The sequence below is a fragment of the Xenopus laevis genome, chromosome 2S (assembly GCF_017654675.1).
Source record: "Xenopus laevis strain J_2021 chromosome 2S, Xenopus_laevis_v10.1, whole genome shotgun sequence".
NCBI classification, from domain to species: domain Eukaryota; kingdom Metazoa; phylum Chordata; class Amphibia; order Anura; family Pipidae; genus Xenopus; species Xenopus laevis.
The window spans coordinates 124,178,207-124,193,038 of NC_054374.1; the positions used below are offsets into that span (position 1 = coordinate 124,178,207).

At 36.4% G+C, this 14,832-nt stretch overlaps 1 protein-coding gene across 7 annotated transcripts in view; it reads left to right on the forward strand.

The window, feature by feature from the left end:
• LOC108709786 (diacylglycerol kinase eta) overlaps positions 1-14,832 on the forward strand; it is a 127,874-nt gene that overhangs the window by 52,774 nt on the left and 60,268 nt on the right. For all 7 annotated transcript variants that reach the window (XR_001934689.2, XR_001934690.2, XM_018249933.2 and 4 more), the window contains one exon: positions 12,533-12,643. Coding sequence is in view for 5 of the 7 variants with exons in the window: in XM_018249933.2 (XP_018105422.1) it covers positions 12,533-12,643 (111 nt within the window). In the remaining 2 variants the exon portion in view is untranslated. The remainder of the gene's footprint in view (positions 1-12,532; positions 12,644-14,832) is intronic.

Genomic DNA, 14,832 nt, shown 5'->3' on the forward strand with positions numbered 1-14,832 from the left:
TTTATTAAATATATATATATTAAAAATATCTTTAAATGTGTTTCCAGAAATAATAATGTGATATCTATCTCCAGTTGTAAAACTGATTTCTCCTGGGTCCCCCTGCTACCTCTGTAGTTACACTCTGATGCAGGAACAGATGTGAAATGCCACCCTCTTGGAATCCAAGCCGTTGGTATAATGTGTACAGTGGTGTAGCTATAGAGGAAGCAGACCCTGTGGTCGTGGTGGGCTTAATCTATGTGTGACACCTACTAACACAAAATCATGGGTCACCTACAGTGCGCAGGAGATTGTTTTCTGCGTGCAGTAACAAAGAAAAATAAATACAGTAAAAAGAAATAAGGGACATCATATTTCAGTATGGCATATATTCTATTTCTATATGGCAGTTTTGTAGACTACAGACATACATAACAGAAACTGACATTATCACATGACTGGAACAAATGATGTGATTGGCAGACAGAGCATTTTGCTGTCTGGGGCAGTAAAAAGCTTGGGCCACGTGTCAACACCAGTCACATGGAAAGCATGGAGAACATAAATGTCACCAGCTTCTCAGGAATGGCACCAAGTAAGGGAAAGGAATCCTAAATAACCATACTGTAAGTGGCCTTTCTTTATTGTAATAGATCAGAGGCCCATGTAGTTACCTAATTAGTAAGACTTGTTGATTGTTCGTGTATGAATTAAATGGCAGACCCTTTTTTAAGCTGCTGGAAGACTTTCACGACATATTTCATATTTCACAATAAAGGGGATATTTATCTACAGTAATTTGCATTAACATTTTAACAAGATAAGCACAATAGACTGGCATCCTACCACCTCTCAGTGGGGTTTTCCATGCTCTGGTTCATACTAATTAGGAGAATGTGAATTGAAACCTTTCAGAGACTGACAGTTTGGCATGACCTAGCTGATGCTGTCATCTCAGCAGGGGAAACAAACTCCAGCGAGGTCTATTTTTAGAAGAAATGTTTTCATTGTTGGAGGTCTGCCAGACGCACAGGGATATGACAGGATGATAAAACATTCCCACTTTACAACTGAAGTCACAGTGGTCATAGGAAGCAAGGAGCAAAGCTTACAATGTGACCCAGTGTAACATGAGACAGCTAGTTTGCATTCCTAATACAAAAACATCTTCTCATCCAGGAAAGCCTGGAATATGTATTATTCTTTTTTTCATTAATGTAGCACTGTCATATATAGCAACACTTTACAGTGCTTATATACAATATAATGTAAGTTCCTTCCCCAGTTGAGCTAACAGTCTATCACTTTCACATAATATGGTCAGTTTTTTTAAAAAAAAGTTTTTAGAGCAAACTGGTTTTATATGTTTTTTCGGAGTATGAGAAACTGGAGTACCTGCAAGAAACCAAATAACTTCCATACCTGAAGAGATTCAGCTATTCATGTTATTGTTACACTTATTAGTCTAAAGATTTTCCATAGAACCAACTTTGATAATTATATGGATTTTAACCTGTTCTAAGCAGAATGTGATGATAATTTGACCTGGGTAAATTGGTAATATATATATAAAACAGTGCAGCACATTGCTGCAGGGTTTCAAAAATACGTTTTTAAAAAATTTTATGTTTCATTTTTAAATGTAATATGAGTGGAAATTATGCTCCTTTGGTGCAAAATCTACCCTGGAGATACGCAAATAGGACTCAGATGAAATTGGAATAATAATCACTGTACCAATTTGATCACACTATACGTTGCCAGTCTTGCAGCAGTGTGCTTGAAGGGGCTGTTCACCTTTAAATGAACTTTTAGTATGATGTAGACAGTGATATTCTGAGACAATTTGCAATTGATTTTAATTTTTTATTATTTGTGGTTTTTGAGCTATTTACATTTTTATTCAGCAGCTTTCTATTTTGCTATTTCAGCAATCTGGTTGCTAGGCTCCAAATTACCCTAGCAACCATGCATTGATTTAAATAAGAGACTGGAATGTGAATAGGTGAGAGCCTGAATAGAAAGACGGGTAATAAAAAGTAGCAATGCATTTGTAGCTTTACAGAGCATTTGTTTTTAGATTGGGTCAATGACCCCCATTTTAAAGCTGGAAAGAATCAGAAGAAAAAGTCAAATCATTTAAAAACAATAAATAATGAAGACTAACTGAAAAGTTGCTTACAATTGGCCATTCTATAACATACTAAAAATTAACTGAAAGATGAACCACCCCTTTAAAGTCTGTGTTCTGCCTTATGTGTATTCTGCCTTAGCATCTAACATACTGCCTGAGTGTTCCTGAAATTTCTTTTATCAGGAAAGGAAATACACAAGAAACCAATTTCCAAAAAGTGCACCAACTTCGGAGAGCCCGAGGCATATGGGCTAATTTACTAACACATGATACAAGCATTAAAATTGCATTTGTTAGCATGCAGTATACAAAACACTTGTATCTATTGAAGGTTCAGAGCAAGGGGCCCCCTGAACCTAATTCCTGGCCAGATCACTCCAACTTGGGTACACATGGTGTTTACGGTGCATTGTGGGGATAAAACATAGGACTAGGTGTGTGTTTTTTTTTTTTTTAAAAGGAGAACTAAACCCTAAAAACGAATATGGCTAAAAATGCTATATTTTATATATTGAACTTACTGCACCATCCTAAAGTTTCAGCTTTTCAATAGCAGCAATGATCCAGGACTTATGACTTGCCACAGGGGGTCACCATCTTGGAAAGTGTGGGCGACATTCCCATGCTCAGTGGTCCCTGAGCAGCTGTTGAGAAGCTAAGCTTAGGGGTCGTCGCAAATAATCCATCAGAAAATTAGGTCTGCATATAATATAACCTGATGCTACAAGGCTGATTAAATTCTGATGCTAGTTGCACTGGTTGCTGTGCTGTGATGTAGTGATTATCTGTATTTATAACTTATCAGCCTTATATTGTGACATTTATATTCTATGTGTGCTGTATATTGTGAGTGGGTCCCTAAGGTCAGTAAGTGACATCAGCACAGAGCATGTGCAGTGAATCAGCAGAAAGAAGATGGGGAGCTACTGGGGCATCTTTGGAGACACAGATCTTTAATGCTAAAGGGTTGTGGTTGCCTTGGGCTGGTACAGATGCCCAAAACATAATGTACAATATTTCTAGCTACTTCTTTAGTTAAGCTTTAGTTTTCCTTTAACACCTTGCCCACCCATTGTAAATAAGCTCTATAGTCAGAGTTAGGGCAGATTCAAAATCAGGATCAGTAGAGCAAGACCCTCTAAAATTCAAGATTTGGGACCTAGATTTTGACATATTCTTGTTGTAGAATATGCACTTAAAAATACTGTAAGCATATGTTATACATAATTCAGTTTCCTTTATCATCTCATGAATAAAAAAAAATAGGTACATTCTATCGCTGTAAAGTGCGCTTTTTCACTCAAGTCATAATGGTTAAAGAATCTCTGAGTGCTAGCTTCAAATATAAAGTATTTTACTTTCATTATTATCCAGTCCTATTGCATGGCAGACCTGTTATACTGAATGCTATTGTGATATTCACTTTTCCTGCCATAGTTTAAGTCAGGCATGATATTCTGCTGTTTTTAGACTAGATGCTCTTCTCTTCTCTCAAGAATGATTATCTTTTTCCACGGTGGTATTTCACCCACAGAGTCCCTGCATTGGCATTAATAGCATAGCCTTGTTAATGAAAGTTTGCTTCATCTATTCAGTTTTTTCCCTGGGTGTAACCATCAATATTTTCTTTGCAAACAAATACTGGACCATTACACAGTAATGCATTGTATAATAAAGCTTTTTTTTAAAACAGGCCACAGAGCATCAATGCATCATTCATGATCTATTACGTTAAGAAGAACTAATCCTTGTTTAAATTAGTCACCTACAGCATGTCATTCAGGCAATAGGTTGCGATAAGGAATTATTCATATGTAACCCATCCTTTCAATGAGTGTTCTTTTTTTAGTGCTTTTGAGAAGATGAGACCTCTATGTGGGAAACAGGCATCCACTCTTATCCACTCAAATCTATAATGTATTAGATCTCTCGCTATAACAAAATATACACACACAATAACAGCACACCTTACTGTTTTACTATTCTTTATAATAAAGTGTAATGCTCTAACAATATATATTGTTTTTTTTTTTGCAATGCTGGGATGCTTTTAGCAAATTGCAGAACTTCATTAAATGTGGTGTTTGTTGCACACTACCTTAATCACTGGTGAAAGGTATAGGTGCTATGAACTGTGCAGTTTTTATACCAGTAGGCCTGTTTCCTCACCTTACTGAATGTCATATATGCTCCCGGATAGTCCTGTGACCATTATGTAGTTATTTACCAATTGTTATAAAAATGAATGCCAATTAAATCTAGCTTAAAGTGTTTATTTCTTGAAGTAATTTATGCTTCCAGGTAATTTCTAGACAATGTAAATATAAGTGCTTATTTATTAAACCTTAAATTTTTCTGCTCGAGTTTTTAAAGGGGAAAAATATAATTTTTTAGAGAAAAAAATAAAGTTGCTTAAAATCTGAAAATATTCCAGCTAAAACCTGTCGGTCATGTAAAAGTCAATGGCAGACGGTCCCTTCAGGATTCTTGATAGTTTCGGGGTGTTTTGAGGCCGTTATATTATGTGTAGAAGAATTCGAGTTTTGGGGGTGACAATTTGAAAAAAATATACCCAATTCGAATTGACGTGCAAATTCGTCACAACTTTTTCCTGCCCAAATTTTTCGAGGAGATTTATTGCTAAATTGAGGGGGTTCAGGTTTGGGAGTTTGGTCTAAAAAATTTTTAGTAAATACCCCCATAGTCTATTTAATTTAGGCTTTGCTGCTTTGTTCTCATCTGTGTTCAAACATGCATTATTGAAAATATGCTTTATTTTACATTTGTTAATGGACTGCACTTTTTAGGTGATCTACCCCTTTAAACAGCAAGCATCCCAAGTATATTTTCTCAAACATAAATGTTACCCAGGATATGTCGGTTGAGGGCCAATAAATGCTATGTATAATCTGATTCTAAAAGCTTAAGAAGTCTATCTAATGAAGTGTTTCTTTAAACATCCTATTAAAATAGTGTCTCATTATTAGATTCATGGATTCTTAGAACTCAATGCCAAGACACTTCTCTAGCTGTTGACATCTTAAGCTAATATTATGTGATTAAAATTAAACATTCATAAATCTAGAAACAGAAAACATCCCTTTTTATCTTTAAAAGAGAACTTACACTGCATACACAAATCCTGTTTCTAGAGGGCTACCTACCATAGTAGTTTAGCCCCTGACATTGGCGAAAACACTGGTACTTTTTAATTTCCCAGGCAAAGCTGTTTTCTTAAGTAAAAAAAGATTAAACTCGTTTATATAAGGGTAACTAGATATTTTTCTATAAGATTTATCTTACCACGGTTTGTGAATTGGCATGTTTAGTGCATTTTATATATATATATATATATATATATATATATATATATATATATATATATATATATATATATATACATACTAAATCAAAGAATGCAGCTCATCCCCATGTTGCAATTAAAACCAGTTGGGTGCACACATATTGGACAAAACAAATTACCCCTTCACTCCCATTATATAGCCTTATGGAAGATTGAAAGGAAAATGTCTTTATTTTGTAAAAAGAGACACTTTTAGTTACATGGTTTGTACAAAGTATGCATAAGCTGATGCGCACCGCCAAGGCGGTGTCCATGAATCAGTCCTAACTAAGTAAAAATAGTATTTTCATAAATATATTTATATATCATAATGGGGCTATTGAAATTAAATTGACACCAGATGTCCGTAACACACAAAGGACTCAAAACAAATAAGGCCATAAATGATGTGTAATAAAGTGAAATGACACAGGGAGTAAGTATTAAGCACGCTTACTGAAATTTATTTAATGCTTCGTAGAAAAGCCTTGAAATCGGATCCTCACTTCTTTCCATAGATTTTCAATTGGATTCAAGTTGGGGTATTGACTGGGCCATTCTAGCAGCTTTATTTTCTTTCTCTGGAACCATATGCTGAAAAACAGCCCACCAAATATTGTGCAGTTTGTTGAGCTTCAACATGCTTTTTCTTTAGCAGTGGAGTCTTACACGGTGAACATGCATGGAGGCCATGTCGGTTTAGTGCATTTCTTATTGTTTTCTTTTAAACAACTGTACCTGCTAATTCAAGGTCTTTCTGAAGTTCTCCATGAGTGATCCATGGCTCTTGGACAACTCTTCTATTCTTTTGACTCAACTGCCAGAAATCTTGCAAGGAGCACCTGGTTGTGGCTGGTTTAGGGTGAAACGATGTGCTTTCCACTTCCGGATTTGGCCCCAACAGGGCTCACTGGAACATTCAGAAGCTTAGAAAAAAGTTTGTAACCAATGCCACAATAAGGTTGTGAAGGTCCTAAGAGAGCTCTTTGCTTTTAAGCAGAATGAGATATTACCAAGGTATCACAGAAGAAGTGAGAAACCTTTGTATAGCCCATCAATTAGGACTTAACCAGCTAATATTAGTTTTCACTGATAGGGGGCAGGATTGCTTTTTAAATACTGGCATTCAGAAGCCTGCAGCACTTAAGACAAACCTCTAATAAAGGGTGCATGTTCCATTTTCAATACATAAATCACCATCACTCTATAACTTTAGACTTGTATATAATTATATGTGTCCTATACATCTAAAGTTCCAATCTCCTTGGGGACCTTTATCGAAGATGATATAATGAGATTATACTGAGATGCCCAGTGGAATGATCTTAAAGCTGACCAATGGAGAGAGGAACAAATATAACTGTATATAAACACATATTTGTCTATGTTCTTTTTATTACGTACCCACTTATTTTTGAGTTATTTAACTTCCTTGTTAGCAGGCTGGGTTGGGAATGTTATTTTGTGAGTAGGAGGCAAGGCTTTTTATTTGTTGCTGTTGTCGGGTGTAAGTTTAGATTCAGTGCATTGTGTTTTAATGCTTATATGCCAAAAGCAATAATAATAAAAAAGTCCTTTCATTACCCGTCATGGAACTTGGAGTAGACAGTAGCTGAAATCTTATCCTACAGTGTTTGATACATATGACCCTTGAAATATATTAATTTACTGCTGAAATTCTAGTTTTCTGTGCTATTGCTGTACAATTTGTTTGCTCATTAGCATTTCCCTGTATATTCTTGTTAAAATGTATCACGTGTATGTGAGGATATGCTGTTTTTCTGTGGTGAAAGTAAATAGCATTTTGGTAATCCTTAAAAAAATCAATCAATCTGTCAAGGGAACATAAAGTAAAAAGCAGTTGTTTTTACTTTCTTTCTAACACTGGACTGTTTCCTTCTCAACTAAAACATGCTCTTGTCACCCCCATTCTGAAAAAACCCTCTCTTGATCCCTCCAATCTTGACAACCTCCGACCTATCTCTCTGCTACCTTTCATCTCTAAACTACTTGAGCGCCTAGTCTACAACCGACTTACCTCATTCCATTCTGACAATAACCTGCTGGACCCCCCTACAATCTGGTTTTAAGCCACAACACTCCACGGAAACTGCCCTGACTCGACTAACTAATGACCTTTTAACCGCTAAAGCCAACAATCATTTCTCACTACTAATACTGCTTGACCTCTCAGCCGCATTTGACACTGTAGATCACCCTCTCCTCCTCCAGTCCCTCCAGTCGCTTGGCCTTCGTGACACAGCCCTGTCCTGGTTCTCTTCTTACATCACCAATCGGTCCTTCAGTGTCTCCTACAATAGAGTATCATCTTCTCCCCTACCTCTTTCTGTTGGAGTTCCTCAAGGCTCTGTCCTGGGACCATTACTATTCTCCCTCTATACTTCCTCGCTTGGCAAATTAATAAATTCGTATGGTTTCCACTACCACCTCTATGCTGACGATACTCAGATCTATCTCTCATCTCCTGATCTCAACCCAGAACTCCTAACTCGAGTCTCCTCCTGCCTGTCCGCTATCTCTACCTGGATGTCGCAACGCTACCTTAAATTAAACCTCTCTAAAACTGAAATGGTTCTCTTTCCTCCAAGCAACACCAGTAGCATCCCCGAAGTATCCATCATAGTTAACAATTCCACTATCACCCCCTCTCCCAAAATCATCGTACGAATCATCGTACGATCGGACTTTCCCATCTCCCGACCCACCACTAACCATTCAGATCAAAGTCTTACCAGTCAGATTAGTTATTGAACAGATCAGCAATGTTCTGCCCCTGACAGCAATCGTACGATATCTATGTACAACCAAAGCTAGTGACAGTCTCCCACTGAAAATCGTACGATCGGCAATACACGCAGAGATATTATCGGCAGCCGACAGAAATTTTCTAACCTGTCCGATCGACCAAATGACCGATCTCCGCCGGACGAAAAATGTTGGGACTCTCCACACACTGTTCGAAAATCGTACGAATCCTCGATTCGTACGATCAGATCTTTGCATCTATGGCCAACTTTACTCCGGGTCAGTAATACCCTGGGATCTTAATCCCTCTAATTTCCTCGGCGGAGCCTTGAACTGTTCAATTAAATAATCTCTCTATCACTCCTAGAGTGATCTATAAACGAGTATAGCTGTCTAATTACTAGGGCCAAGGCACCTAGGGTCAGCACTACCCATTCCCTTCCAGCCTGCTTGGTTGGGCTAAAGCAATGGACCCAGAACACATGGTTCCTAAACCTTTTATACTCTGGCACAGTGCCATCTGGTGTACACTGTGTGAACTACAGGGGTTACATAAGCACAAGGTCCCCATAAGGACCCACTGAGGTGTCCATATTACTAGGGATGTGCCTGTCTGTAAAGTGTAAGGGTGTCAAAGATTTTCACATCCCTATATATATATATATATATATATATATATATATATATATATATATATATATATATATATATATATATATATATATATATATATATATATATATATATATATATATATATATATATATATATATATATATTAATTTTTTCAGAGGCCTTAAAGATCCTATCTGTTTATATTCTCTGAACTCCTGGTTATGACTCCTAAAAACAATGATTGAAATGGCCTAAGGAGAAATTACTGTTTAAGTTGTTACAAGAGTCAAATCCAGTCAATAACGAGACATAAACAAGTATTGTTTTCACCTGCATCTACATTTACAAGGAAGTTTATAACAATTGGAACATTTTAAATTAATGTACAGTAGAACACCCATTTTACATTTTCAGAGTAACTGGAAAAATGTTGTAAAATTCAGGGAAATGCATTATATATTGGTGGGATCATAACAACAAAAAATCATAATTTAAAATCAGGGGATGTAAAATTGAGGTTTCGCTGTAGAGTATATTTGAAAGTAGTGTATAGCATTTTACCATGCAGAAAAATGTGGAGGACCTATTTGAAAGAAATTGCGTATTTTCATATGTTCAAATTAGATTTTAGATTTATTTAGACATTAGGTCATTTTTTGTGGAGGATTACTTATGATTTGTTAGATACCCAAAATCAGTTCCAAAAATAATCCCAACTAACTTCAACAAAGTCCCCCTCATAGGATCCATGACTCAAAATCTTTCTTAACGGTATTTTATAATACTGTTGAATCATCCCAACCAGCTTAATTCTCTTTTAAAACACAGAGAATATGCCCATCAGTCCCATGGAAACTACTGGTTGAGCTTTACATTGACACAGAAAAGTAATTCCTTCCCTGTCCATAAAAATTTAGTGGCAGATTGTATTACCAAAACCTAAATTTAAGAGAAGAAAAACCTCAAAATCCGGAAAAGTTGGCCAGTTCATGTAGAAATGAGTGGAAGTTATATTTTCAAATTGTTAGGCTGTAAATTTTACAATTCTTGTTTTGGAGACTAAAGTGTTCCAGTTGTTTTTTCTAATTTTTAGGAGATTGTGTTTTTAGTTTCTTCAAGAATCATCGCCCATTTCTGATTTACAAGTTTTTTTAACAAAATTAAAATTTTGATAAATCAGCCATTTATTGTATGGCCATGTGAATTGTCTAGGAAATACAGATTATCACAAAAATAGTTTTATCCCTTAACGATAAATAGTTTTATCACATATGGATCAGGGCTGACAGAAATTACATATTTGCTCACAGCATTATTTCAGGAGCAGAATTGCCATACAGAACCATACAGAAGATTTTAAGCAGTGCTCACCAGAGTGATTTTATTATTCATCTTGAATAGAAACAGAACAGACAGCAATGCTTATAATTATCTTAAACAGAAGTGTGTCATAACATTTATTCAGTTCACTCAAGTATGAAGCACTGGGAAGAAACCAAGGCTGACAATTTTGTATACCATATTCGTTTAATACAATAGGAAGCGCATGTGTGACATTTTACAAGAATTCTAGCATCTATTTGTATCACCACTATACTGCACAGTCACTTTTTTTTTAATTGCAAAATTAAAAAATTTATCTTGCATTGGTAAGTAGTAATTTGTGCCCTCCGACTATGATATATGGAGAACTGCTTTTGGAAGACTGAGCAAGCCAGAGCAGTTTTTTTTTTCTGACTGCTCATCTGAAACAGAGGACATTTTTTCCTAAAGAGGGAATTGCTAACTAACGTAATGACTGTGATCATGAAGATCCTGGGGTAACCTCATAGCAAATTGCCCATTTTTATAGGAAGACTTTTGTAGGATTTTGGTGGGAATTCACAAATGTAGAGAGAACATTTTTGGAGTACAAGTGGTGTTAAAACAGTCTCTATATTCACAAACAGAAATACACCAAAATTCTGGGGGGGGGGGAAAGACATTTTAGTGACACTTTCAAATGACAGAGAAGAGTGGGACCCCCCCCCATCATTTTAATGATATTTTCTCCCAGCATTTTTGAAATGATGTAAAGCTGTGTGTAATTCTTCCACCTTTGCTCAGCATTGTCCCTTCAGTCTCTGTTCACCCTGCTTTCGATTGCAAAATGGGTGACTTGCTATATTCATGGGGATTAGCAGTCTATTGTTGGGGTCAATGCTCAGTTTTCTGCATAAACCTAGAATAGCAAAAGGTGTGAACAAATTAATTAGCATTTTTATAAATAAGCACAAACAAGCAAAAGTGTATTTTATGCTATTTTATCTATAAAAGTAGCTTAAAAGGATACTGTCATAGGAAAACATGTTTTTTTCAAAACGTATCAGTTAATAGTGCGGCTCCAGCAGAATTCTGCACTGAAATCCATTTTTCAAAAGAGCAAACAGATTTTATTATATTCAATTTTGAAATCTGACATGGGGCTAGACATATTGTCATTTTCCCAGCTGCCCCCAGTCATGTGACTTGTGCTCTGATAAACTTCAGGCACTCTTTACTGCTGTAATGCAAGTTGGAGTGATATCACCCCCCCCCAGCAGCCTAACAACAAAACAATGGGAAGGTAACCAGATAGCAGCTCCCTAACACAAGATAACTGCTCCCTGTTAGATCTAAGAATAGCACTCAATATTAAAATCCAGTTCCCACTGAGACACATTCAGTTACATTAAGTAGGAGAAATAACAGCCTGCCAGAAAGTAGTTCCATCCTAAGGGTTGGGGCAGACGAGCAGATTCGGGGAGATTTAGTCCTCTGGTGACTAATCGCCTCTTCTGTCTGACGACCATCTTCCCGAACTGCCTTCCTTCTGCTTGAATGAAGAATCACCTGCACTTATGCACTCGCAGCACTTCGATTTCCGAAGTCGCCCGAAGTTTCTTCGTGAGGCAACTTCGGGCGACTTCGGAAATCGAAGCTCCTCGAGGCTGCCCCAACCCTTAAATGCAGGCACAAGTCACATGATTGGGTGCAGCTGGGAAACTGACAATATGTCTAGCCCCATGTCAGATTTCAAAATTGAATATAAAAAAAAATCTGTTTGTTCTTTTGAGAAATGGATTTCAGTGCAGAAACTATTAACTGATGTGTTTTGGAAAAAAAACTGTTTTCCCTTGACAGCATCCCTTTAATGACAACATAAATAAGGGAGGAAAAAACTATTTACCTAATATTTGCATTATTTTGCTAGTTGTCAGAAACGCACACAAACCTGATGGCAGACTGACAGGTTTAGGAAGAACGATTCAGATAACTGTTGTTAAAATGTGTGAAAAACAAAATCTGAAAACTGTTAAAAAGAAAAATTCACAAAAAATGGAGATAGGGGTTTGTGAATTATGCGGAAAATTAGACAAACTTTTGTGAATTTCCAACTTTGTGTTAGCATAAAACATATTTTCTGCTGTTCTATTTTGTAATGACAAATTGTAAAATGGCCATTCATAAAGTATGCATTCAGATCCTTTACTCAGTTTAAAATATTAAATATTTAATACATGCCTTCAGGACGGCTGGGTGTTCTCCAAATAACTAGAAGAGGACCCAGTCCCTTTTGTCATCTTGTTGGTATTCACGTGTGTGGCTCAGGAAAAAGAAGAATGTGCTTTTTCCATTTGGACAATCCTGTTTTTTTTTTGTTTACTTTACAGACAAGTATCAAAGAGGGATTATTACTGAAGCAAACCAGTTCGTTTCAGAGATGGAAAAAACGCTATTTTAAGCTGCGTGGCAGAACCCTCTACTATGCCAAGGATTCAAAGGTAAGAGCATATCAGTGTTGTTTTGCAATAAATCAGATATATATTGAATAAATTGTCCAAACGTTATATTAAAAACAATCCAGAGATTTGCACCTAGAATAGTGGAGCCTGAAATGGGGCCATTACAAATCGGCTTTTAATAAAATGCATGGATAGGGATGGGCGAATTTTCTCACCTTGTTTCGCTGCTGAAATGACGCCCATAGACTTGTATGGCGTTGTGCGTGAAAAAAAGACGCACGTCAAAAAAATTTCGCTGCGCGAATTTTTAGCGAAACAAAGCGGGTCAAATTTGCCCATCCCTAATGCTGAACATATATATTGTCTTTATTGAATTTTTTTCAACGTGCAGGTAAATGTATGTTAGTGTAGTTTAGTGTAATTTCCCACTATGTAACCTCTGTCTCCAGATTTTCTCCCATATGTAATAAAATACACTTTTGCTTTTTAACAGTCTATCAGTAAATTCTATCTGCTGATTGCTTGCTATGGGGTACTGCTCCTGGGTAATTGTAGTTAATTCTTTGTCTTTCGCACAGCATTTTTAAATGACAAGTTTAACATTTTTTGTGACTTTGTCTTTATATCTTCTCTCATCTGTTATGAGATGATCGTTAGCTGTACCTGTGCCCTTAAGAGATGAGATTCCCTGCTTCTTTAAAGGCCAATATATGAGAACACTTGCTTTATCACCTTAAATTTCAGTTAATTTCTCACCTCTCGGTTGTTGAATGCAGCACCGCGAGTTAGTTATATGCATTATTTGCAGTCTCTTATTAAAAGGGGAGATAAAACCACCTGGAAATAAAATCTGTTGGTTAAGTATTCATTCAAAGTATAGGTGTTTTTTAAGAGCTAAGACATTGTATCATAATGAAACTGAAAAATATCCAATTGTACCATTTTAATTATATGGAATTTATTGAGTGTAGTGAAATGAGTAGAATTAAAATGTAATGCATAATAAGATGCAGATGTTATAAAAATAAATGATCGGTGGTATAACCGCTTCTGTTACTATTTTCTCTATATTATTATAAAATAAAATAAAATGGAATGGTATGCTGCACCGTAAAGATTTCTTTGATACTGTTTGGGTCAATTTCAGTCAATTTATTGGCAGTTCTCTCACAGCAGGCAATAAGCAGGCAGCTCTTCTATAATTTGTTGGCTTCCAATAGGTGGCAACGCAGTCTTATTGGACCTTTGGCTGATCTATGTTTACAGTGAAAGCCATCTTATAACAAAAGGTATTCACATGCCATATGCAATTATTATTAATGTATTTACTGTATATAGCGCCAACATATTGTGTAGAACTGTAAAGTAAATGTGATTATACAACTAAATCACATGAATTATACACATAGAACATATAGAGTTAGATACATCACAATCAATACCGGTACAAAAGGAGAGGAAGGCCCTTTGCAGAAAGAGGTTACACTCTAAAGGGAATGGAGTAATACACAAGGTGTGGGAGTGAGCAAGATCGAATTAAGTGGGTGAGAAATGTGGTACTGTATGTGGTGTTGCATTTGGTAGTTAAGCAGAGTGAGGGTAGGCTTCTCGAAAGAAGTGCGTTTTAAGAGATTTCTTGAAAGCAGAAAGGTTGGGAGAAAGTCGGACAGACCGTGGGAGAGAGTTCCAGAGGAGGGGTGCAGCCCTTGCAAAGTCTTGAATGCGAGCATGTGAGGGGGTAATGAGAGAAGAGCTGAGAAGCAGGTCAGTAGAGGAGCGTAGTAAGCGGTTGGGTGAGTATATAGAGTTCAGAGATGTAGGGTGGGGCAGAGTTATGAAGTGCTTTGAATGTCACATGCTACATAAATAGCTTTCGATTAATAAAAAATTTGAGGTTTTTACTGTTTAAGTGATACTGACACTAAAAATTTTCTTTTCAAAATATTCTACATTTAAAGTCATGTTTTTCACTGATCATTCTGATTTTATAAGTAATTGCTACTTCAAGTTCCTAAACCTGACTGTTTTGCCAACCTGACTGTCCCTTCAGTTAGAATTTCTAATGCTAAAGGACTACTGCTGCACAAATATGGCAGCCCCCTCATAGAGGACCACGGGGGGTAAGAAAGGTAATGTAAAAGCATCAGGAAAATACTTTTATGGCAAAATTATAAATAGCATTCAAAGTCAATGTTATGATAGATATAAAAAAAAGGTTATTTTATGGT